The sequence below is a fragment of the Rousettus aegyptiacus genome, unplaced genomic scaffold (assembly GCF_014176215.1).
Source record: "Rousettus aegyptiacus isolate mRouAeg1 unplaced genomic scaffold, mRouAeg1.p scaffold_m13_p_7, whole genome shotgun sequence".
NCBI lineage: Eukaryota > Metazoa > Chordata > Mammalia > Chiroptera > Pteropodidae > Rousettus > Rousettus aegyptiacus.
The window spans coordinates 15,585,217-15,610,701 of record NW_023416310.1 but is presented as its reverse complement, the minus strand read 5'-3'; the positions used below and the strand labels follow the sequence as shown (position 1 = coordinate 15,610,701).

The 25,485-nt window shown below is 53.3% G+C and overlaps 1 protein-coding gene across 1 annotated transcript; it reads right to left on the bottom strand.

Moving 5' to 3' along the window:
- Positions 1-794: 794 nt before the first annotated feature.
- On the bottom strand, positions 795-24,555 carry FOSL2 (FOS like 2, AP-1 transcription factor subunit). The gene is made up of 4 exons (XM_016145350.2): positions 23,593-24,555; positions 13,543-13,794; positions 8,618-8,725; positions 795-6,214 (listed from the first exon to the last, which is right to left on the bottom strand). Exons 1-4 carry the CDS (start codon positions 23,692-23,694, stop codon positions 5,696-5,698), a joined length of 981 nt encoding a protein of 326 aa, XP_016000836.2. The 5' UTR covers positions 23,695-24,555; the 3' UTR covers positions 795-5,695.
- Positions 24,556-25,485: the final 930 nt, after the last annotated feature.

The window sequence follows — 25,485 nt, the reverse complement described above, 5'->3', positions numbered from 1 at the left end:
AGTATGGAGCATCTGCCTCCCTGGCTCCGACACCTCAAGGAGACACCTCGGTTCCTCAGGTACCGCTGCGACGCCCCAGACTCCTTCTGCGTGGTCCGCTCAGGCAGAAGAGGTCACTAGGAGGCCGGGGGCTGCGACTTCAGAGGGCCGCATTCCCCAGAGGACAGATGCGCCTCCCTACTGTTTACACTGCAAGGAAAGCACTGAGAACAATGTTCCCCATTTCCCCGGGGTTTCCTGGTCTACAGGACAGTGGGTCTGGCCGAGACTTCTACTCCGCACCTAACAACCTGTGTCTATTCAAAAAGGAAATCCAAGAATGTGATCATTCCACTTATTTGCACACCTCGGTTGTTTTCAAGGGCTCTTTCCCGCTCATGATCTCATTTGATCACCTGGACAATCCAAGGGATACTTTTAATTGGTTCTTTGAAGATTCTTGGGTTTCCAGAAACAACCTGTTCAAACACAACACCCCCAGAAGGGACAGCACCTTGAACTTCTATTAGCTCACACCTTGGCGGGAGTTGGCAGCTAGCTGAGAATCAGGCCCAGAGGAGCTGGGAACCGGACTGGGAGGAGTTGGAGGATGGTCAAGAGGAAAAAGAAGCTAAGCCCCTTCCAGCAGTCCACCTCACGGTTTTGCAGACAGAGGTTCCACGTGAGCCATTCCCTGCTTCCCTCACCCACCAGAGACACCGACTCTACCCACAAAGCCAGTCAGAAAAGACGAGAAGGAAAAGAGAAGCGACAGGAGAGATGAGAAGATGGAATAAACCAACCATCAGAGGCTCTTCAATCTTAATTCATTTTATTCTACAAAATGCTACTCAATTGAAAGTGAAAAAGCTAACCGAAAAAAAAAAAAAAAAACGCACAGGGGAAAAAAAAAGTTTTCATGTTCTTTCTTCCATAGCAGCAAACTTTTTCTAACAAGCTTCTTTAGTGCAAATACTGTAGGCTTGAGTTACAGTAAAATAACAAAACAAGAACAAAAACACCAGAGATGCCTCAGAGCAGAGATACTCCTCAATTTTCAAAATCATACAAAGATTTTTTTTTTTTTTTGAGCTCACGGTCCTGCCTGGAGAGGCCTATTTAGAAGCCTTTCCAATGGGGCCATTTCACCAAAACTTGAAAAAAAGAAAAGAAAAAAAAAGATGCTCAGGAAGGTAATTAAATTCCACATAGGGCTCTAGGAGTCTTGTACAAGTTGTTTGCCTCCATGATCTTATAGCAGACTTTACACCACATTATTGACACATCTCAAATACAGATGCACAAAGCTTATGATTTTCCACTATATACCAAAATACTATATATACACCTCTCACTGCAGAAAAGACACCCTGATACCTACTCTTTATACAAAGGTGAATATTTTCTTCCTTGACATCAAGTAACCACAAACTAAAATAACTGGAATAAACGTTTAATCATACAGAGAGAATAATTTTCAAGGAACAGCGCAGGACTTCTTGTTGTTTTTTCTTACAATGTACACTTCTTGGTGACCACTGACCCCGGAGGAATGACAATCTTGTCTCTAAAAACAGAACCTTTCTATACGTTTTATACAGCACAAGTCACAAATCATTTTAGATACAACAACAACAACAATAACAAAAAAGCATCATTAGCCTAAATTTTTTAAAAACAAGAAAGAGAGGGAGAGAGGAACCGAGTACTTTAATGCTATCTGTTTCCATTCAGGCTTGGTACAACACAAAGATGTAAACATTGAAAATAAATAATAAAATAAATGTCAATTTCTTCTCCCCCTCCCCTTCCCAGACCCACCTCAAAATTTGGCCCGGCCCCTCCTGAACGCGTCAGCATTGGAAAATTAAAACCCTTTTGTTGATGTACAGCCAAAATACTAGAAGCATGAGAGGATGTCAGATTAGTAGTGGGATGACTGGATTTCCTTTTTAAAAGCTGCAGGAGGACATGGGCGCACCTGGAAATGTACACTCACACACTCACACACACACACACACACACACACACACACACACACACACACCAACCTGTCAATAAATAGTGAGATGCTGGCTTTTAAGATGAATGCCAAGACGACACAATGAGCAGAAAGTAGCAAGACCCCTTTACTTACATTTTTAAAAGAAAGTTACACATACCACTTATCCTATTGGTCCACAAATTCTATAAGGACTCAGGTTACTCCTCCAACCATTTGAGGAGTGCAAAGGAGCACATCACCAGGTAGAGGGAAAAGAAGAAATTTAGAGGTGGGAGGATGTTGTAAGGGATGATGAGTCTTTCAGAACGAACCCCTGAAGATGATCTGGTCTTGGATTTTTGAAGACCTTCTCACCTCTAAGTTTTTGTTCTTCCATTTCTTAGGGGCCTTTAATAAGGGATGCCCTCATCTCTTCGTCTCATCCTAAAGAGGGTATATATAAAAGTGCCTAACACAGTGCCTGGCACATAGTAGGTGCTTAGTCTTTTCTTTCTTAAAGGGGCCACACAGATATCTGATCAGGAAGCGAATCGACCTGAAAGTTCAATGGTGAGATTGCAGGGAGCACTGTTGGTCCATCGAGGACAGGGCAGAAAAGTCCCAATGCCTATGATGTTGAACCCACCTTTACACTTGGAGCCAAGTGGGAGCAGAGAGGAAACTCCTTTTCCCAAAGCCTGAGAAAGAAAAGCAGCAGCCTCTGATGGCTCTTGGCTTTGAGATGCTGTGTGACAGGCCACAGTGGACACACCTGGCCTTTTACACAGGCAGAACAATCATTTCCTTCTGAGAACCTCCCCAGTGAATTCTCTGCTTAGAGCTGGCTCCAGTAATTTCCGGAGCTTCACCTGGGACCTCCTCTTTCCTGTGTCAGCAGCTGTCCCCAACCACCCAGCCAGGAAGAGGACTGTTCCCAGAGAGACCAGCCAGGTGGCTAAGACGACTATGTGTTTCACACCAGCTTGTCAAAGGAGTGCCTGCCCTATGGTGTCCCAGAGCTGCCTGCAGCCCAACTGGAGTCCACACCAGCTGCCTCATGGCTGGGGACACAGGAGAAGCACAGCAGTTCCCAGCCCAAGCACAAAAGCTACCCGCTGACCCACACCCCTGCAGCTGCTCCCTTAGCTGGAGCCACAAAGAAGGAAGCAGTAAGCCTGGTGCCTGGTGATTCTGCGGCAAGGGAGTGTGTGTGCATGAGCTTGGAGAGCAAGCCAGAAGGAAGTCACTGAGCACATGCTCACAACTTAGGTGTGTAAGAGTCAGCCTTCCCCAACTATCCTCCAAAGCCCCCTCCTAGAACAAAGCCAGAGGGTCCTGAACAGGAATGCAGCTCGGAGGCCTCTAAAGTCCTGTGGGGTGGCTGGGTTTTTGCTTTACGCTGGTCTCAATGCCAACGTAACTTGAAATCTGAACTAAAGCCAAACTCTGTCTCAGAAACGTCCAGCCTGACCCCAAGTCGCAGATTGTGACTTACCTTGGGATCAGTGCTGTGCAAACAAGGGCATAAAGGGACTTTTAGAAATTAAACACCAGAAAGCAGCTTCATTTAAGAAATTATATATATATATATATATATGCACAAAGAAGCAAATAGCTCCCACTTGGCCACGAATACCACTTGAGATGATTAAGCTTTTCAGAGCTGAGCGCACCCCCGTTTTCTGTGCCCATCTCCTGCCGCCCCAGCTGACTCTGCTTCTTTGATTAATCTGAAGCCAGAAACCCGACTGCCCATTCTCATTAGGCACGCCTCTCCCAGAACCATGGAAAACCCTGAGGGCAGCATCACAGCCCAGGAATGTAAGAAATAATGTTTTAAAGCAATTTTTGGACAAAATCCTCTTCCTTTCCACCCCCGCCCCCCGTCTGCGTGGCCTGTCTTCCCACACGTTGCTTCCAGTCGTAGCGGGCTATGTACCTGAAGCGTAAGCCATTCCACTCCGCGTGTCTAGTGCATGGGAAGTAGGTAATGACATTAAATAACGACCAGCACAGAGGCCTCGGAGTGTGAAAGGGACAGGGGGACGTTAAGTGTCACCGCTCGCTTCCCCGGTCTAACTGAACTTTAACCCCCACTGGGTTTGATTTAAATAACAGCGATATAGTTTTAAATTATCATACAATAATTTCTAGAGCTGAAGCACAACCGCCAGGTCTCCCTCAGAGCATTAGGCCACAGAGACCCGTCCTGGAAGATCAGGGGAGCTATGCCCTGGGGGAGAAAAAGGGTCAGGGGGTGGGAGGCTCTGCTGAGCTGTGCTGAGCTGAGCTACGGCTCTTGCAGGGCCAGCAGGGTAGGGTCCCTCACTCGCCCTCGGCCTGTGGGAAGGGGGCACCTCTCCTGCGGTGGGACGCAACCCATCTCCCACGTCAGCAGCCCCCAGGAATGGAGAATAAGCCACAAGTCACAGCAACAGCTCTGGGCCAGCTATGGGACCTGAGGAGCACACTTGGGTGAGGGCTTGGAGGAGCACAAAGAGAAGTACTTGATCCAGCAGGTGACCACGGGCACTTCAGAGAGGTGAACAGCCAGAACAGGGCCAAGCCAGGTGCCAGGGCTGGTGGGAGGCGAATCCCACTCCGATGGCCTCCCTCTTCCCTCCCCTGCTTTTCCATCCACGGCAAAGGTGCCTTTGAGGCTCGGGGAGGGGCCACCTGGTAGCCATCTGGGGAGGGTCCAGGCCCACGCTTATTAAAACTCTGTGGGTGGCGTCACCCTGAAAGCCAGGGTGGGGGAGGGCGGAGCTGGTAGGGACACGGAGTGACGTGTGGTTCCTAGGGAGGGACACCTCCCTGGTCGGGACAGAAGGGTCCAGGGGCAGAATGGCGAGGCAGTAATTACAGGAGACGTCCTGCTCAAGACACCAGGTGAAGGAAAGTCGGCTGGGACACCACGTGGCTTGCTGGCACTATTCCTGGCCTGGTAATTAGACGTTTGGCAAACCCACTCTGTGCCCCCGGCTGCGTCTCACTCACACCCTTTCTTCTGGCCAAGCCGCTCCTCCAAGAGCCGTCTCCAAGGAAGGGGAGGAAGGGTCCTCTGAGCCTCCCGGTGCTGGTGGCATCTCTTTGAGAGCTCGGGGAGCTCTGCTGGTGGGTCGGAGATGGAAGTGGACCAGGGAGTGTCGGGGAGGGAAGGCTCTGTATTGCACACTGACTGTCTCCTGGACAAGTCGGCCCAGCAGAGGAGCTGCCTGCTGCCCAGCTCCAGAAATGAAGAGCTTCACTATTCAGACCACCCGGATGAAATGTCATGGCAAATTTGATAAAAACCAAGAGGAAGTAGAATTGACACTGGGGGAAGGAAGGGGCAAAGAGAGGGAAGGTGAAACCAAAAGGCACTGAGCATGCTTGGTGGGGAGGGGAAGGGCGCCACCACTCCAGAGGCGTTTTGTAACAAGGGGACTGGAATGGTCCACACCAGCTTCAGGCTCTTCAGAAGCCAGAGAGATGCCCGAGTCCACTAAACCAAGTTCTCCAAGGCTTTTCAAGACACAGGATTTGCTCTGCAGGATCAATGAGGGAGGAGGTCCCATGACTTCCGAGAGATCATCCGCATCCTCCGGCCCCTCGCTGCTGAATCCCACCTAGGTCCCCACAAAGCCAGGGAGCTCTCTGACAGGGTCCCCCTCTTGCTCTCACAGCCCTGGAGCGCTTGAAGGTGCTGGTCCCTGGGAAGGAGGCAGTGACGAGGACCCCCTAGGAGCTGGGTTACAGAGCCAGCAGCGTCGGGGAGTTCAAGGAGTCTGATGACTGGTCCCCACTGCTACTGCTTCTGCGGTGAGCCTTGGAGCAGGACTCGGAGGGCGACGCAGGTGATTCCTGCTCCAGGACGCTGGGGTAGGTGAAGACGAGGTTCGAGGTGCCGGGAGTGATGGCAGGCGTGGAGGTCACCACGATGGGGGTGTGCAGGGGCTCTTCCCCGTAGAAGCCCCCGGCGATGCTGATGGGCTTGATGACAGAGCGCTGGCCCTTGTCCAGCCCCGCTGATGAGGACGAGGGGCTGTCCTCTTCCAGGGGCTCCTGTTTCACCACCACGGCACCCACTCCGCCACCCCCACCGCGCACGGGCTGCAGCCCGGAAGCCGGGGGCGACCGGCGCTCCTCAGGGCTGATCTTGCACACGGGCCCGTGGGCCACCAGCATGAACTCCAGCTTCTCCTTCTCCTTCTGCAGCTCGGCGATCTCTTTCTGCAGACCCGACTTTTCCTGCTCTAGTTCTTCCGTCTCCTACAGGAGAAAGAGAGCCACGTAAGGAAGGGTCAGCAGCCTGCCAGGGACCTCCTTGGAGGGTTTGGGGGCTGGCTCAAATCGAGGGGAGAAAGGGGAAACCAGCAATGTCCTCGGAGGGTTGACTGTGAAAGCCGCAGCCCCACGGGTTCAGAGTCACCTGGAGGCTCAAGATTCCAACACTCAGATTGAGGAAGGAAGCAAGTCAGCTTGAAGGCAAAATATCAACTAGAGCTGCCATGATGGAGCAGTTACTTTGTGCGTGGTTAAGCATCTCATAGGCATCATCTCATTCAAGCTTCTAGCAGTTTTTTTGAAGCAGGTATTTGCAGACAAGGAAACTGAGGTCTGGAGAGGTATAGTAATTCGCCCAAAGTCACAGAGCCAGCAGGTAGGGTAGCCCGGGTTTGACCCCAGCGTCCATATGCTACTGTGCTCTACTGCCTGGTGCCAGGACCTCCCCCTGGGGACAGAGGGGGCAACCGTGAGATCTGGAGAGGAAAGGGCGCACAGCCTGCAGCTCCAGCCCCCTCTCCTTCTTGTAGCTCAACTCCGTCCAGCCCGCGTGTGGTCACGTACACACTAAACTCCAGCTACACGACAGTGGACACCCAAGCCTAGGACAGAGCCTGGCTCGCGGGAAGACTTCAGTCACTCCTGGTTAGATCGCCCCAGCCTCGCTTCCCTTTCTTGCTCTAACTGCAGAAGCACGTGTTTCGGGTCTCCCAGAGCCTTGGAGAACATCCGGTTCCGCCCCTGTGCTTAACGGACTGGGAACCTGGCAGGCGGAAGGGGCAGGTAAGGATGGCGGGTGTCTCACTGCGAGGACTTCAGCCCCTCCTTCGCACAGAGCTAGAGAAGCGGCAAGCGCACGTGGAGAGGGCAGTCATGGAACACGAGAAGGTGTGTGTCACCGGCCTCCTCCCCACTTTTTCCCTAACACAGGTTCCTGTTCAAGAATAAGATGGTACGGGGCCAGAGCTTCGCTACACGGAGCACGGCATATTCTGGAGCAAAAAAAAAAAAAAGTTTCCATCTGTCTCTAGGGTCTGATAAACGTCATGAGCTTATGAGAGGTTTCCTGTGGAGGATGTGGCTCAGGGGCCTGGTGGCTGGGCTTGGGGTGGGGTGGGGAGGCGGGGGAGTAGGGTGTGAGGCTTCTGGGGAAGGAGGGAAGGAAAGCAGAGGGGCCTCAGAGGGCGGAGCTATTCTGGGGCTGAGAGTAAGGAGAGCCCCGGGTAGACCCAGAGGGCCCGGCTCCTTGAAGGGCTGGCAGTGAGGAGGGCCCTCCTGGGGGAGTCTTCCCATGGAGGACTGGCCACTAACGGATCCCTCACCTGGCAACAGAGAACTCCGACTCATCTTCCCCGACCTTAACTAAGACCTCCATGGGGCGTGAGTACAGGTTTCATGGAATTCGTGCAGCACACACTCAGGACCCAAGAGCGAGGGCTCCAGAATGGGCAAAGGGAAGCTGACGCAGGTGAATGGTACATAAAGGGATGGCATGTGCAAGGCAATGCGATCTCCAAAGCCCCACCCTGGGTGCTCACTGTAAAGACCACCAGCCGTCTCCCTCATCTCCTCACTCCGAAAACACTACCCAGGAGTCCCGGTTCGGGGCTTCCTCTGCATGGCACACGGCCATCCTGTAAGGCTGGGCTCTAGAGCGAGTTATGTGACGTTGGTCAGGTGGAGCTTTTGAGAGGGAAGGGCAAGGCTATGAGCCCCCAGGTGTGGGCAGTTAGGCAGCAGAGAAGTGTGACTCACAAGGGCAGAATGAGGTACTCGGGCCCCAGCTTCGAGATCATAGCAGGGACGGGGAACCTTCCTGCTTACTAAGGATGTGTGGAAACCCCACGATAGTACAACTCGGCTGGCAGGTGAGCCATCCCCATGAGACCCAGAGAGCACAACCCCTGCAGAGACGAAGGAGCCCAAACAGCAGGTCCCTCCTACTCAAGCTAGGCTGGGCCACTCCTGCTGGCAGAGAGGCATGGAGGTGGCTGGAACCTTGGGAACCCCACCCCACCCCCAGCAGGGGCAAGTCTGGACCTGCCGTGGCTCCCGGGACCCAGCATCATCAACACCCTCCCCCAGGAGCCCCAACAGGCGAAAGCAGGGAATGCTCAGGCACTAAGTGAGAAAGGGCGCTGGGCCCAATGAGCCTGTCCCATTCTTCTCTCTCTGGGCCCAGGCTGGAGCCAAAGGCCAGCTCTCTCTGTCCCTCTCTTTTCTTTCATTGGGACAACGCTAACCACGTGCTCAAAGGAAGACACATTTCTATCTCCACTGACTCATCTGTAGGCCACTGACGGGCAAGGAGACGGTGGGAGGGCCAGGACCCCCGGGGCTCTTGCTGCGGCCCACCCCAAGTGCCCCCACCCCACGCGAGCTCCTCACCGCCTGCAGCTTCTCCGTCAGCTCCCGGCGTCGGTTCCGGCACTTGGCTGCGGCCAGCTTGTTCCTCTCCCTCCGGATTCGACGCTTCTCCTCCTCTTCAGGAGACAGCTAGAGGCCAAGGTCGAGGGTATGATTAGGTTCAGGTAAATGGCTCACCAGCTTTTCGGTTTGTTTTGGTTTTTAAAGTGCATTTTAAGTAGGGCAGGAAGCCCTTTTGGGACTGCAGAGGGGAGGAGGGAAGGGGGGGGCATGACCAGGCTCGGAGGTCCCTGAACATGCAGCTCACTGCTGTCTGTCCGCCTGGGAGGTCATTTAGAGCCAAACTCACCCTGGTAGGTGATGTCCCATGTTCGAAGGGAGAACAGGGCAGCAAGGGGTCAGGGACAAACCAGCCCAGGCATGGTGGCAGCAGCATTTGTCACGTCAGCCCTGATGTAGTGCCAAGGCCGGACGGGAGCTGGGACGGCTTCCCCTAGAGAACCCCCTCATGCCAGCCAGGCCTGGCCCCACCCACGCGAGTAGCTTCTTCTAAACCCTGGCTAATTACTCCTCTCCGTCACTCTGCCTGCTCGGCAAGCCTCATTATCCCCATTTGGTTAAGTAGCTGGGCCCAGAGTAAGAACCACCTGGGAGGAAGTTCCGTTGCCAGAGCGAGGGTCAAGGATGCCATCTCACTCCCATCCTCCTCTGCCGCAGTTCAACCCGCATGACCCAGCAGTGTGCCCGGCACGTTAAACCCTGCTGCCCATCACACCCACGCATTCAACAAACAAGCGCCGACCCTGTGCCAGGCATGGTTTGCAGGGATCGAGATTTATCAGAGAACCAAACGAATTAAAATCCTGCAGAGCTCACCATCCAGCTTCTCACAGTGAGGCGGGTTAGGGACCTGTGACTCATGCCGCGGGGCAAAAACGCTGCTCCACTAAGAAAGGCTGACACTCTGTTTACATCGAGCCCTTCCAGGGAGGGCTGTGACCCAATGCCCCTTGCAGGGAGAGGTGACATGAGGAGATGGCCCTAGGCCGAGGCAGAACGCAATTCAAAAGGAGAGACCATCAATTCAGTTATCAGACACCGAGGGCACACCTACTATGTGCCAAGCGCAGTGCGAAGGGCTCGGGAGAGTCTGAGGGACTAAGTCCTGGGTGCTTACCCTCTAGGGACACTTGGGGAAAACACTAAAGCCACTTTTGGAAGTGATGGGAAACGCTGCCCCTCTGAGGGATTCTCCCGGCCACCCCGTGAGGGAGGGGCTACTCCTCTGGCTGGGCTCAGGTCGGAGTCCCCAAGATGCTCCCTACAGCCCTGCAGATCTGTTGCTGTGATGTCCTGAACAGCAAAGCGAGGCACAGCATCGGAGAGGACGAACCCGTCCCTGTTTACACTGAGGTGACCCCCTGGCCCCTCGGTGCCAGAGTCCTGCGTCTAAACTCTCCAAACACTGGCATGAAAATGCGCCACTCGACTGCTCAGACACGAAAGTCTCTCGGAGGCCATCTGAGCACAGAGAAGCTCATTCTCAACGTTCAAATCCTCCCCTAGAAGTCAAGGTGTGGGGCCCGAAGGGACCTCTGGCAGGCTGGGGAGACCTCGGGGCCGCCTGGCACCTCAGGTCTCCGCCTCCCGGGGCTTCCGCTGGGCTGCGCCCCTGCCCATCTGTGTCTGACGGCCTGACTGTGTGTGCATGGCCCACCATGTCCTCTGCCACCCCTACCTCACTGGGATGAAGAACCAGGCCCAGATTCCCACTCTCACCAGCTCCTCCGTCACTGTGTCCCTCACCCCCTGCAGCAGCCTCCAGGCGGGACGCACCCAGCAGTCTAGCAGGTAACATCCCTGTGAGTCCTCAGGCCCCTTCCAAAAACCTGGTCTTAAGAGTCCACACTTGAGTCCTGGCTCCGCTTTCCTCCTCAGACCCATCCTCAGTCCCAGCCTCTGAAAACCTCCACTTCCCCGAGAGAGCACCAAAGGCTCCACATTCTCTCTTCTGCGAGGTATCAGGCCGAGTGGGAGCAAAACACGGGTGTAACGTGTGTGTGTGTGTGCGCGCGTGCGCATGTGTGTGTGTGTGTGTGGCCCCGGACAAACCACCGAGCCTTCTGAGCCTCAGGTTTTCCATTTGCAAAGTGGGATTCGTAGGACCTGCCCTGCCTTCCACGAAGTGTCTGTGATGATCAGAGGGGGTGCAGTGTGAGAGCTCTCTCTAAAGGAGAAAGTGCTAGAAAGAGATTTCCTCTCTGGTGCTTTTTCAGAGTCCTGAAGAGTCCAAGTGGCCTGGAGACCCAGAGTCCGCAGACTCGAAGGCCCTGCTCGCTGCTGGGGTCGGCTGCCTGGCTGAGGTCACGAGGCTGCTTGGCTGAGGCCCTGAAGACTTGCTCCTCCTAACATTACTGTCTCAATCTGGGCCCAACAGAGCTACCAAGGGAGCTTGAGTTCAGAGCACTCCTTGAGGCCCAGCTAACTCCCTCACCCCCACCGACCAGGGGGGCTGGTCATGGTCCACTTTGGCCTCCCTTCCCCCTTGGCTGCTTCTGCACAACTTTTGGCCTCCCAATTAGCCTAGAAGTCCTGTCCCTGTCTGGTGAAGTGTGGGACAACTTATGAGAGCTGTCAGCATAGGAAGTGTTCAGGGGCGGTGACATCGACGTGGTTCCAGATTGAGTGTGTCAGCACCACCGAGGACCCACCCACAAGCCACACACACCCTCCCTTCCCTGCCTCCTCAGTCACTGCCACTGGACTCAGAGGGAGCCTAGGGGCAGGCTCCAGAGCAGGGCGGTGAGCACCAGGCCAGCTCCTGGTAACAGGCCCCTCCCCCTGGGTGGAGGTCAGGAGGGCGGAAGTAAGCTTCAGGGAAAAGACCCTGGGGCTAGCAACCCAAGAGCCAAGGTTCTAGGATGCTTCTGCCCAGGCTTCCTCCAAGCTGCCGGATGATTGTCTGAACTCCTAATTGACAATGACTTGAAATAAAACGCTCCTGGCTCTCTCGCTCCCTCTCAAAAAAGGAAGGAAATTTTCCAGACAGATTGTCTTAAGGCACGCCTAGATGGTGTGGAGGTCAAAGGGGGTGGACGCCAGTCTTGGCTCTGCTGCTGCCTCACTGTGTGACCCTGGCCAGGGCCCTTCTCCTTCCTGGGCCTCAGTTTCCTCATCTTTAAAGTGGGTGCAGAGGGAAAATTAGGAAAGCTGGTCTCTGAAGTCTTTTCCAGATATAAACTTCTAAATTTGGAACGAGCTAGGCCCAGAAAAGAATGAAGTGTGTTCAGCACATCTTGCTCTGTTCACCTGCTAGCCCCAAAGAGTCCCTTTCACAAGCCTGGCTGTCCCTAAGGGGTCACTTACATCCAGGCAGCCTCTAGCTCATCAGTGACTGTAAAGCTTGGCACCTTGGGCTCTCGGAAGGAAGCAGATTTATAAAGGACATTAAGGTCACCGCTACTGCAATATTGACAACTGCAATTACGAAAAGCAGCCGTGAGGGGGATATTGGCCACTTCCCCAGCGGCAGCCGTGAGCTGTAGCTGCTACGGCATCTTTTACACACACCTCCCCAGGTCGCCCTGCCAGGGGTCCGCTGTTAACAAATCAACCTGCCGCGCGCACAAGGTCCAGCTGTGTCCTCCGAGGAATGGGGCCCCTGCAAAAGCTTCCGGTTCCTCGGAGAACGATCTTTGTACTTCTAAGTATCCTCGGGACTATTGGCAGTGGTTCCATGATTATCCACTGGGGACCATGTTTAAAGGTCTGTGTATTGGAACATTATAGAGCTGGGGACCCCAAAGTGGAGGTGAGCAGTGGGCGAAAGGGAGAGGGGTTCAAATGCTGAACCTGGAGTTCTCCAAGTTAACATTCCCTTTGAAAAAGGGATCCCACTGCTAACGTAGTTTGCCTTGCCTGGCCTCGCGGTGGCATGCTGCCGTAGGAAGGACATGCGCAGGGAGTCCAGGGAACTGGGTTCTAGTCTAGACTTCCCCGCTCACTTGCTGAGTGGCCCCAGGCAGGTGGAGCTGGGCTTTGGTTGTGTCATCTGTGAAGGGGGACAGATGGGGCTCATTCCCCGCTTTCTGGCATCAGGGGGCCCATTGCCGCCCTGGCTCACTGTTGATGCAGAGAGTGGGCCTTTAGCATGTTGGCTGGATTCTGCCTGGAGAGCAAGAGGCCCCATAACTTTCTGGTGTCTCTCCCAGCCAGGCTGACTCCTTCTCGAAGCTGAGCCCCTTGAGAAAATAAAGGCTGAAGTCTGACGTCCCACCCTCACTCCCAGGCAGCTAAAGCGGCTGAGCAGGCTCCAAGGACCCCAGAGTCACTGCACTTCTGGAACATGCACCTGAAATGGGCTCCTGCTTTGAGCTGGAGGCCTGGGACACCAAGGAGGGATGTAAAGTGGTGTCAGCAGTACCGGCTTAGAGTGTGACCCTTCAGGTGTGCGGGCTATCTCGTCCACACCAGACAGTGGGCGGCAGATAAGGGCTACTCCCAAAAAGCCCCCAGCCAGGGTTCGCTGGCTGCTTGTCCTGTGACCCCTCCGCCAAGGACCAGAGCAGGACACGGCTGTAGGCAGGCCCTAGCAGGCTTCCATCTTGCTGACACCTCACCACTCACGATGTGCTATTCCACACGTGATTGCAGTCAAGTGGCAACAAGTCTTATCTGGCAGGTACTATAATCCCCATTTTGCAGCTGAGGAAACTGAGGCTCAGAGATTCTAAGGGACATGGGCGAGAAGACAGAGCCAGGCCTGACCCTCAGGTCTTTAACTCTGCCTCCAATGATGAAGGTGATGTACTCCTGGTCCCTAGCTCCCTCTTCTTCCCAGTGTACCCCAGAACGTTGGCCCTGCTCCCCACCAGTCTGCAGAAAACCACGCTGTGTTACGAGTCCCTGAAAGCTACCGACGTGGCTTTTACACTTATGCGAAGTACCTGTTCATCTCTCCTCCTACGACCCACGGTGGTGCCGATGGTCTTGATCACGCCAGGTCTTGGGAGGGCCATGTGCCCAGGAACAGAGGCCAGGCCAGGCAGGGGGCTGTAGGGGTGCGAGCGGGGGTACGGGTTGGACATGGAGGTGATCACTGTGGGCTGCACCATCCACTGCAGGTCCTGGCTGGTTGTGATGGCGTTGATGGTGGGGATGAAGGCGCTGCCCGAGCCAGGCATATCTACCCGGAATTTCTGAAATGAGAAAAACAGAATTGAGCCAATAGTTAACTGAACGGAACAGGACAAGCAGAGCCAGGAGGCAAAAACCAGCAGAAAGCAAGGTCAGCACTTAGGGGACCGAGGTCAGTACACTGGGTGGGCTTCCCTGGACAAGTCCTGCACATCCAAGAATCAGGGGAATCTTAACTATTCCCGGGGCTCTGATTGGCTCCTTGACTGAGGTCCTGTGAACTCCACCCCTAGGGCTCAGTGAGAATATGGTCACATCCCAAAAGACTTCATGGGCAGATGTACTCTGTAGCCGCTCACACTCAGCAGGCCTTCTCTGCATCCCTCCATGCTGGCCATGTCCACATCTGCAGAAGGGCAGGCCTCCCGCCTGGACCCCCTGAGCCTCTGGGCCACCTGCCAATTATTCCCCAGGGTACTGGCTCAGGACCCCTTGAGGAAATATGCACACCCAACAGCTTTGGAGCAAAAAAGACCACCAGGAGGCCCACTGTGCCTGCTTTTGTTACTTTCCGAACAGGTTCAGGATAGGGCCGTGACCCCGTCAGAGACCAGACCCATGAAAAGGTGTTCTCCAGCCTGTGAGACTGCTGCCAAACTTCTCCTTGCTGTCCTTGTCCTCCTCCTTGCCCTTCGCCCCCATCTTGCCCAGGGCCGGCATGCTGCATCTCCCCCTACCTACGCATCTACCTATCTGTGCTGTGTTCAGATGTGTGACGTGTCTGTGGGAAACTTCGGTGCCGCTGGCTCAGTCTTCTCCCTGCCTCTGAACTTAAGCCCAGACCACACTGCAGAATGGTCTGGAACATGCCACACGAGGCATTCTATTTAAACTGTACGATGATGACAGAGTACAAAAGCTAAACTGAGCCATCCCCCTCAGCAGCTGGGCGTGGCCTTTCTTCAGGGCGGCTACTAGAAGTGAGAGGAGGAAGAAAGGAAGGACCACCTTGCCCCCACCCACACACACTCCAAGGTTTTCAGGGAGAAGCTCCCCTAGAGGAACCTTCATCTTCCGATGATTCCCGTTTCCCCAAAAAGGTTCTGCAAATCCTTACTTCCCTAATTCGGTGGGTAAAATGACAATAACTAACACGTGCTGAGCAATTTATTAAATGGCAGGGACCATGGTAGTGTTTTACCTAGATTATCTCATTCATTCTCCCTCTGAGGTAAGAGCTACTATTGCCTCCATTTTAGAGGCAGAAATTTAGGCTGAGAGAGATGAACTTGTCTAAGGCCACTAACGAGCAGTGGGTTGGGGTTCAAATCCAATTTATCCTGGTAAAGAAGCCAGAGCCCTCGCAGGGCTTCGCGAGCTGCTGTCGCATTGCTTCCTTCTTCCTCCAAGTCCAGCCCCAAGTGCTGGTTTCCACCCCCACCGCCCTCAGACAAAGCATCTGGTCACCGCTGCCAAGGGTCCCTACAGACCTTCCCTCTCACCCAGGAGACCCCACAGGTCTGTTTGACGCCAGATGAAATCCTGCTAGCGTTGGCATGGATGCTGTAGCACCCCTCCCCGTTCTGGCCCAACGAGGACTCGACGTATTAGCAGCAATGGCGGCTGCCACCACCTTTGTCTCTGCCCCGCCCCCCTGGCCCATGACAGACACCTAGGTTCCCATTGCTTAAACAAAGTGAGGCTTAGAGTACCTCACTGCAGATGAGGTTGCTGAGGGCTCTTCCATTTTCTCTCCCCTGCCAGCTTCCTGACCCCAGTCTGGGTAGTAGAATGTGGCTGTCTCACCTCCGAGACCACCCTGGAGCCCCAAGGCCAAAGGCATTCAGTGAAGACAGTGACCCAGCACAATGCATTCTGGGATTCCATGAGGGGAGCTGCCCAGTGCAAAGGATTCAGTGTCGCCCCAGAATGCAAGAACAGAGCTCTTTTACCAGGAGCTGACTGACAAGAAGGTGTACGGGCGCGCGAGAGAGAGAGAGAGAGAGAGAGAGAGAGAGAGAGAGAGAGAGAGAGAAGGGAAGAGTGCAGTGAACAAGGAAGAATCCAACTGGGAAATGATTTTCGAGGAAGAAATCAGACAGCAGGGCTGGACTGTGAGGAGGCGGTGCTGAGGACGTGGCGCTGAGGACGTGTGCAGAAGCTCCAGGCCCAGACAGCCAGGTTTCTCTTGGGCTGCTGGACGGAGGAGCAGGGGGTCAGGGTGGGGACGGGGGTGGTAGGAGGTGAAGGGGAATTTGGCAGGGAGTCAACATTGCGTTTGGGCTCCAGAGGCCTGGATTTAAGACCCTGGCAAATCACGGAGGACTCCGTTTCCCTGCCTGTAAAGGGGAATACTGACTCTAAGCTCACAGCACTGTCATGAGGATTAAATGAGTAGCTACTTGTAATCACAGGCTACAGGAGCACACTGGTGGCTCTCAGCTCTGGCTGCACATTAGAATAGTGTGTGGAGCTTTTTTAAAACACCGATGCTGGAGCCTGACCATTAGGGTTCTAAAATAACTGGTTTTGAGTGGGGTTCTGATAAGATATTAAAAAGAAACACACCTGAGGTGATTCTAGTGAACAGCCAGGGTTGAGAAATGCTGCTCCAAACAACTGGAAGGTGGCATTGTCACCACCAGCACCAGCACCATTATCATCACGCCTCATCATTGTACCTATGCACTCTGCACGGGGTGGCTCCAGGGACAATTGCCAGCTTCCCACTCCTGGGAAGCACCCAACATTTGGATTCCATTTCTCTCCCTAAGTTGGGTTCTGGGTTTGAAGAGCAGCCGAGGCATCCAGCACAATGGCTGAAGGTGACCCTCCGCCTCTGCGGGGAAACCGTCAGCTTTCCTCTCAGGAAAGCACCCAAGCAGCTCGCTCCTTATTCCGACCAGCAGAGACCCTCTGTTTCCACCCAGGGGAAGCAAGCAAAAGCCCTGAAGCAGAGCCTGGGGATGAAGATCCCTTAGGAATAAGTGGATGACTCTGAGCCCCTCTCGGGCCCTCCAGTCCACCGCTCTGTGGTGGCAGGTCTACAGAATGTGCTGCCCGGCCACCAGCCAGATCCCTTGCAGCAATGGCTTGGTCTAGACAAAACAAGACAGCAATAAAAGCAAGGCGGTCGGTAATGACTGCCTCCAAATGCACGTACAACTTGTTTTAGTGGGAGGTAAAGCCATCTGGATAACACACTGGCTCTAAATGGCAAGGAAAACAATGCCCCATCCCCAGAGGGGACTGGGGCTCTGATAAAGAAGGTTTTTGTCTGCCAGAGGAGGCTCTCTGAGACGGGCGCACAAGTTTAGGTGAGATTTGGCAGATGTGTCTTTTCTCACCTCCAAAAGGTATTATTCAGAAAGCAACCCTGGGGGAGAGGAGATGAGGCTAGGAGTGTGTGGTCCCAGAAGTTAGCCTGGCATTCCTCTATGCCAACAGACCCAAGAATCAGTCAGATGTCATGCTGCGGATAAATCATGGAGTAACACCGAACATAAGCTGAGACAGGCCTTAGTGGCTGGCGTTAGGGCGGTTTGACCCCTGCTGCAGCACCAGGTGGGTGCTGAGAGTGGGGTAACCACCCAGGCCCTCGCGTGCCTTCTCTGGGGCTCCCCTCCCCTAGGGACAGGATCAAAGATGCTGGATGGTTGTGTAGCCTTCTAACCTGGAGAAGCCTCCCAAAGCTGTATTTAACTATGCCATCCTGTCGACTTCTGGGTGGGCAAGAATGCCTATAAAAGGACACACTGGCCCCCCCACCAACCTCTGGGAGAAGCGTTTGGCAAAGTTCTGCTGTAAAAGGCCGGACAGTAAATATTTTAGGCTTTGCGGGCCACGTCGTCTCTGTCGCTACTACTCCAATCTGCGTCGTAGCACAAATGCAGCCACAGACAATGTGTAAACAAATAGACGGGCCTGGGTTCCCACTAAACCTTATTTATAAAAATACTGGGGATGCCGTTTGTCAACTCCTGTCCTGGAGGAGCATTCTCATCTGCTATGCTCAGGCTTGGGGAAAAGCAAGAGAGAGAGGAAATAGCAAAAAATCAGACCTGAGGTATTCCTCCAAACCAGGGAGTCAGGGGGTGGGCTGTCACTCCTCAGCTTGAATCTCGAGCCCGAAACTCAGCTCTGAACTCTTATAAGTCTCGTTGTGGGTCTTTGGGCATCAGAACCTCCTTTACCCTGTAGAACCCTGTATTTAAGGGAGCCATGGGGCTCAGTGTGTTCTCCTCACAATGCCTATGAGAGACACCTCAGAACACATGGCCAATTTCATCAGACCAGAGGGGTTCCTGCAGCCCAACAGTTGATTTGAGAAAATGACTTTTCTGATCGCTACACAATGGTCTTGGGTTCAGAAATGAGTTATCACCATGGCCTTCTGCAGAAGGGTCTTGGGACTAGGGTTTGGGCTCCCATTTCCTGCAGACATGGATGGGGCAGAGCTTACCCCACAGACCCCTGAGCTGGGCGGAAATGAGATTTGAGATGTAAGTAATGGTTGGGGTTCTTGCTCCATCCCCTCGGCCAAACATTTCTCCATCGGACTGATTCTCGACTGAGCCACCAGGCACTTAAGGCATGGACCCCACGAATACCTGTGATCTGCCACCACAGGCAGGCAGATATGATTATGCATGTCTGGGAAGGGTTTGGGCCCTTTCTCTTAAGAACAACCCCCTCCCCCACTTTTTTTTTTTTTTTTTTTTTTAAAGAACTCTCAGCACTGGAAAAGAAAATTCCAACATCCCAGGAGACTGGATCAGGGGAAGAAGAAAGGTTAAGTGCAAATACTCCCCCATGTGCTCCAGAACCCCCCTGGTGGGGCCCGGTTTGACGCAAATGTTCTATATTTTTATTGAGCTTGGGATGTTCTCCAAAGCCTTCTCTATGGAATTCAACCAGTCTTCACAGATTCTGCATTGGACGTAATTTTGACCTTTAATTGCTATCTAAGGAAAGCCACTTACGTCACCATGGAAATGGTTGCTAATAACTCATGATTTCTCCCAATTTTACAGCATACAAACACTGTCTCAGGTAATACCCCGCCTCCTTTAACTTCCTCTTTTTCCCAAGTCCACTCGAAAGAACCATGCTCTTTTTCACATAGCTGCCAGTGAAGAAAATAAGGGGGTGTGGGGGGAGCAAGGAAAAGAAGAAAGTGACTGATACGGGGTTATTCCCTCGGTTCCCATTTCTTTCCTTCCAGGACCCCTCTGGCCAGAAACCCCACTCCAAAGCACAGGGGAATTCTCTCCACTATTCTGTGGACCCCCTGAGTACTCCCGCCAATCCTGACATATCTGCGCTCAATGAGAATGTCCTGCCGTCTCATCTTCCCTAAAACCACAGCAGGGTGAGTGTGGCCAAGTCGCCGCCACGTGACAGGGTGAGAGAGAGTGCTGGGTAAGAGAATTCTTGTATCTTCTCTCTCCAATCCAGTGAGTTAAAAGAGGGATAGAGTTACCAAGTGGGGTTTGGAACAGATATATTTGCCTCAGATTTGCCTCAGTCAGGGCAGCTGCCATCATTTTGAAATGATGTGGCCAACCAAAAGACATCGCATACAACATGAATGAGACATATTCACAAAGTAATGAGGCTACTTTTTTCTTTCTTTCTTTCTTTCAACAAGTAGACCAGAAAGTTAGCTTCCCATAACTTTATTCCTGTTTAACAGAGGAAAAAACAGCCTACAGTATAGATGGCAAAGGTGCCCGCTTCGGTGTGCCTTGTCCTGGTCACTGCTGTCTCAGGCAGACTCCTGAGATTGAGACCAACGGGACTCAGGGGCAGACTCTTATTTCGGACCCAGTCAGGCCACCTTATGTGTCTGATTTGGTTCGTTGTATGTCAAACCTTTCTGATGACTTCCAAATATCAACTTCACCCTCAAAGGACAAAGATCTGTTAGCAGGGAGGATTTTCAAAAGAATTTGCTGAAGGCAATTCCAAGAGAGGCGTTGTAAAACCTTTCTGAGTCTGATTAATAGCCACAGCATTCAAATAAGTATTTAGTCTCCTCAAGGAATGATGATGGACAAGAGTGATTTGGATGTGTAAGTCCTGGTGTGTGTGTATTAAGATAGAAAAGGGGGGTAAAGATGAGATTCCTAACTTTACACTCACCTGGGATAATCGGGCAGGCAGAAATAAAGTAATGGAAATGCACTCGGGGTTTGGATAGGAAAATTCAACTGCCACTCAGACAATACGTGACTGCCATTTCACCCCAGTCGCTTTGATGAGAAAGTGACGCTGACTTCCACCAGCAAGAATCAGCGGAACAGACAAATTCCTGGGATGACATTTTGTTTGATCCTAATCTACAACATCTGTAAGATCAAGGTTAAAAAAAAAAAAAAAAAAAAGGCACCGGACCCTTAATACACTTAATATAGACCTCCCACCTTCTTCCTCATTCTGAAGACCACCCCCTACCAAAACAACTCCCCGTAGCCTAACACAAACATATCAAGAAAACAAGCCTTGGGAATTTGAAGACATCGTGCTGGCACCCTAATGAATAGACAGACATCGAAATAGGGAAAGAAAAAAGCACTCCTTTTCAAACCAGGTTTTATTTAGAACAAAAGAACGTTAAAAAAAAAAACTGTATTCAAAGTCAAGCAGTTCCTAGTTAACCGCTGTTAAATATATGGCATTTATTTGTCCTGAACTAAAAAGGAAAAATTCTAAGAATTCTGAAACTGAAAACTCACCAAGTTAACACTCTCTGGGGCTGGAAAAATACATTCCCCAAACGGTTCTTCTCAGAATGTCCTGTAGGGGGCACTAGAGAGGCACGATTGGGGCTGACTTGGGAATCACAGTCATTTCTGGTAAAAGTTCTTTGATGTGAGGAATGTCCCAGCCTGGTACAGTTGGCAAAAGTTCACTCCGGGAAATTTTGTGTGTGTGTGTGTGTGTGTGTGTGTGTGTGTGTGTGTGTGTGTGTCTGTCTGTCTGTCTGTCTGTCTCTTGGGAAAGGGTGGTTGTTGAAGAGAGGTAGTCTGGTATTCCAAAAAGGAACTGTCCCTTGATTTATTTTCACAAGTTATCTAAGGAACAGACAAATGGCAGCCTTGGAAAACTTCTGGGTCTGTTTTTGTTTTGTTTTGTTTTTTTTCATTAAAAGGGGGCCCGGCTGATGAAAACAAGTTATGAAATGACCTATGTTTGTGTAACCGGCTGGATTGCGTAATGCTCAGGCCCTGAAACCGTAATCGACGAGCAGCCAGGCAGGGCATATATCTGGGAGGTGTTTTCCTAGGAAAGTCAGGAGAGAGAGAAAACAACACCACAAAGAAAAAGCCAGGAGGGGGAGGTGTGTGCAATGATTACTGACAAAACAAAATCGCCAGTGACCAACCTTTGAGATTAAAACTATAACTGGAACAGGAAATATTTCTCATGCTTCAAGTTCCTGCCATATACAAGAACAGAGGTTTCAACAAAGGGTTATCTACCCTCCCCCTGCCCCCAAGTCACTGGAACTCATGGCCATGTATTATGATCAAGCTTTAAGCTTTACTAAGCCTGAGAAAAGAGGAAAGTTCTGGGTTGAGTGAACAGCAACAAACATCAGGAATCTTAGACCCCATAAAGAGATCAGGAAAAAATAATATTCACTTGCCCAAGGAAAAACCAGAGAACCTGCTTATACTGATTGGTCCACTGAGACACCATAAAGGAGGAAGGCCCATCACTAATTGCCAGGAAAATCTTCCCATAAAGGAAGCTGAGGGAAATAAAGTGACTGTTTTCTCTGGTATATCAAAAAGTTACCTTGAGCCCAAGACTGGGTGGGGTCGTAGCACAGACTTGTGAAGTTACAAAAGCCTCTCCAAGTCAGTCCTTAGGACCACGGAAGAGCTTTGCTAAAAGGTAGAGAGATGATGGAAAAATCCTCCTCCCTCCTCTTTCCACCCCCTCCCCCCAGTGGACAGGCTGAGAAACTTGTCTAAAGTGGCATTACCTTGCCAATCCCTCTGGTTTGAAAGGCGCCTCACTCAAGCTGCTGGGCCAAAGGGGCAGGCGTATATTCGAGAACCCCATGCACTAGTTATTACTAATTGCAAAATCCTCATGTGTTACAGCATGCTAGGAATTAGCCAACAGCTGCTTTTTGCTTCGGTAATGAGGCCCCATTACACTCTGCTGGACTGAGTTCTCTTCCTTCTTCCTAGCACTGGTTTCCTGGCTGATTTTCTTCCAAAGCAAGGAATTGCCTCTGCTTACATCCTGGGCTCAAAGCCCTAGTGACACAGATTATTCAACTGGGGCACAGATGTCCAGTATGACTTCTAATCCAGGCCCCAGGGTTTGAGCAAAGCCAGGCGGCAAGATTGTCATATTTCGATGATGACTGCCACAGAAAACAGCAGCCAAAGAATAGACAAGAAATCAAAATATCCCTTCTTGATTTGGGGAAGAGGAGAGGGACATTTGGGGATTTGTCGAATTGGAGAGTGAGGGAATGGGTACAACCGACTCCAACTCCTTGCCTAATGATGTTTGGATTCAATATAAACCATCAACTGGGCTAGAAAGCAAATGAAATCAAACACTTTTAGGAGATTTAAACTCATCGTCTTGGTGCTCATTAGTAAGGATGCACTGACTGTACCCTCTACACACAGACAACACTCTCTACAGTGAGTTAAGGGGACAGAAGGAGAAATAGAGGGAAGACACAGAAAAGCCATTTTGGGGACTCACCAGGTATGGGGAATTACTTTGGAACAAGGTGATTCAGATCCAAAAGAGAACTATGTTTCCATCTTGTTCTCTGGCTGGGTCCATCCCTCCCTGGAAGCCCACCCTGGCTGGCTTCTAGAGGCCGAGGCCACGGCCACCACCTCACGGAGCAACTCCTGCTGCAGCCAACTTGTCTAGAGACTCCAAAGATCCTGACCGCTGCGGGCTTCAGGTTATAGTGGCCTTGTGTGTTAAACTAACTCCCTAAGGAACCTGGGGACTGGGGTGGGGGCTGCTGTGGAGGTCAGGCACCCCACCAGCACCCTTCTGGTATTTATAGACACACAGATCACATGCACAGTCCCTCCAGTGCAAACCAGTCCGGCTGCTTCAGAAACAAGTTGTTTTTCTGCTTCCAGAACCACCCAGGAGCCTAAGTAAGGTCTGTCCCCCACTTCTCTCTGTAGGTGTCCTTGCTCCAGGGACCCCCAGACCCTCGAGCCACCCCTTCTGGTGGCAGTGCAGGTTCCTACTCCGACCCTTAACAGGAGATGGATGGGCGCCGGGTACACAGGCGCCTCCTGGAGCCAATCAAGGCTGGCCTCCCCCTTCCTGACCTTCGCACCTGATTCCCAGAGCTACAACCCTCACCCTCACTCCGGATTATTTGAAGGAGCCCAACCAACCTGTTTCATAAATTAACTTAGACTGATGAAGAATGGGGAGAGAGAGGGAGAGGTCTTTCCAGCCGGAATAGAGTCCTTGCATGTCGGGAGGGGCCAGTGGGTGCAAAGATTTTTTTTTTTTTTTTTTTTTTTTTTTTGTCTACCACGGAGAAAGGGAGTGGAGGATTCCCGGGTGAACAGGTAACAGGCTTGGTGCTCAAGGAGCTTGTCTGGATAAGACGTCGTGTGAAGGAAAGGTTTTGTTGGCTTTCAAGCCCACTCCCGCTCCAGTTAAAAAGTGGTGATGGAGGGAGGAGGAGGTTGGTGGGCAGAACAAGAAAATTCAGAACTTACAATAGTGGCCCGTAGGAATTTTTTCGCCAAACCAAGAAAGGGAAAAGGAAGCAAAAGAGGCAGTGACTGCGAAAGGAGGGCGGGGGTCCGCCCGTGCCGCCAGGTGCACCCGGGGCCCGCACCTACCTGCTGGCCGCCGCCGCCGCTGGAGTAGGACTCGGCGTGCGCAGGAGAGCCGCTGCTGCCCCGGGACGAGGTGTCAAAGTTCCCGGGATAATCCTGGTACATGATCCGCGGTGGGGGCCCGAGAGGAAACAGGGTGTTTTTCTTCCCCCGCCCTCGCCGCGGCCGCGCACCGGCTGCTGCGCGCTCGCTGCCTGCGGGCCGCGCCTGGGCTCTTGTCTCCGCTCTCGGGCTTCTCCCCGACCGCGGCGGGCGCGGACCGGGAGGCGGCGACACCAGGGAACAGTGCCCCCAGAGCGCCTCGCGCTGCACTTCTTCCCTGCTCTACGAGCGCGGCGGGACCGGCTGTCCACCCAGTCCCTCCCTCTAAAAAGTCGGCGCGTCCCTCGGTCCCTCCCCTGCGTGCGCCCTCCCGCCCCCGCGCGCAGCTGGAGCCCAGCCGGGACCGCCGGCCCAATCAAAAATTGGAAATTAAAAAAGAAAAGGAGCCTGGCGAGTCACGCCTGCCAGGTCTGGGGCCCCCCGAGTTCAGGCAGGGCAAAAATCGCAAAAAGAACGGCTGCCCGCTTGGAGAAACTTCTATTTCCTCCTTTTAGAAAAGGAGCTGAGAATAAACTTCCTGTGGCCGACACGCCGCCGGAGTTTCGGAGCGGCTCGGACACTTGACTAGGAAGAGGCGGCAGCCTGCGCCCGTCCCGCAGCCCGTGGAGTTCAAGCTGAGCCGGCGTGGAGAGGGACGCGGCCCCACTGCCCGTGCCGCGGTCCTGCACCCCTTCCCCAGCGCCCGCTCACGGACGGGCCCGTCTCGCCGGTCCGCGCCTCTCTCTCTCTCCCTCTCTGTCCCTGCGGAGCGCCGCTCGCTTGCTCGCTGGTTTGCTCGGAGCCCCTGCGCTCTGCCCGAGATGAGTCACTACAATGGCACGAGTTCAACTCCACACTTATTCTCCAGCCCCTGTACCATGTGGATCCACTCACGTCAACCCGACTCCACCTTGCAGGGAGGAGCGCACGGGGAGGCGGGGGGAATGAGGCCCAAGAGGTGGAGGGGGTGGAGGAGAAGGAGGAGGTGGCGGCGGCGCGGGAGGAGGCGGGCGCAGCGCTCCCCTCCCGGCCCCGGCTCTGGGCAGCGCTGACGCCAGCCGCACACCCGGCGCGAGGAAGGAAGGCTGTAGCGGGGGTGGGAGCGGCCGGCCGGCGCAGTTCGGGGGAGCCGAGGCAGCCCAGGTCCTGGCCTGCCCACCCCCCAGGCCCAGCGCCTTTGGTCTGTTCCATTGGCGCACGTTGCCAAAGATGGTCATTTGCGTTAGAGGACGCGAGTGCGGGTTCCCTCACTTTCGGGTGACGTGAAGGAGAGGGATTCCCTCGCCAGCACCAGAGTGCGCCGCGGGCTCCCCTGCCCCCCATACACACGCCGCCCTGGGAAGGGGCGCGGGGCGGGGCCCCGAGAGTGGGCGCGCTGGCCTTGGCGCCGGGTTTTACAAAATAATCACAGTCCTGAAAAGCAAGACTGGCAGTTCAATGCGGCGCCACCGCCAGGCCAGGAGCCGGGCGCGCAGAGCCGCTTGCAGGGAGGGCGCGGCCGCGCGTGGTCGTCGGCGCCCTCCGCGGCGCCGCCGGGTGCAGCGGGCGCCGTGGGCACGCAGGGTATCCGCGCCGCCCTGCGGCCGGGCCTGGCTGCGCGCGGCGCCGCCGGGCGGGGCCGTCCTGCCTATTTTTCCCTCAGTGGGCTGGCTGCCCACTGCTTCCCCCCATCTCTCTCTCTTTTTTATTTTTTGTCCCTACAATTAATCTGTTAGGAGTACCCTTGAAGACAAAATTAACCAGTCAAGACATTCCGGCCGCCCTCTATGCCAGGCAATTAGGATGCATCTAATAGGAGTATTCTGGTATTATAAG

What these genes read in the sequence shown, in the direction of transcription:
- FOSL2 (XM_016145350.2), bottom strand. Translation starts at nt 23,694, where the DNA reads ATGTACCAGGATTATCCCGGGAACTTTGACACCTCGTCCCGGGGCAGC. An exon ending in GCGGCGGCGGCGGCCAGCAG is followed by an intron (nt 13,795 to 23,592) that starts GTAGGTGCGGGC and finishes TTCTCATTTCAG; the next exon opens with AAATTCCGGGTAGATATGCC. An exon ending in TGACGGAGAAGCTGCAGGCG is followed by an intron (nt 6,215 to 8,617) that starts GTGAGGAGCTCG and finishes TTTCTCCTGTAG; the next exon opens with GAGACGGAAGAACTAGAGCA.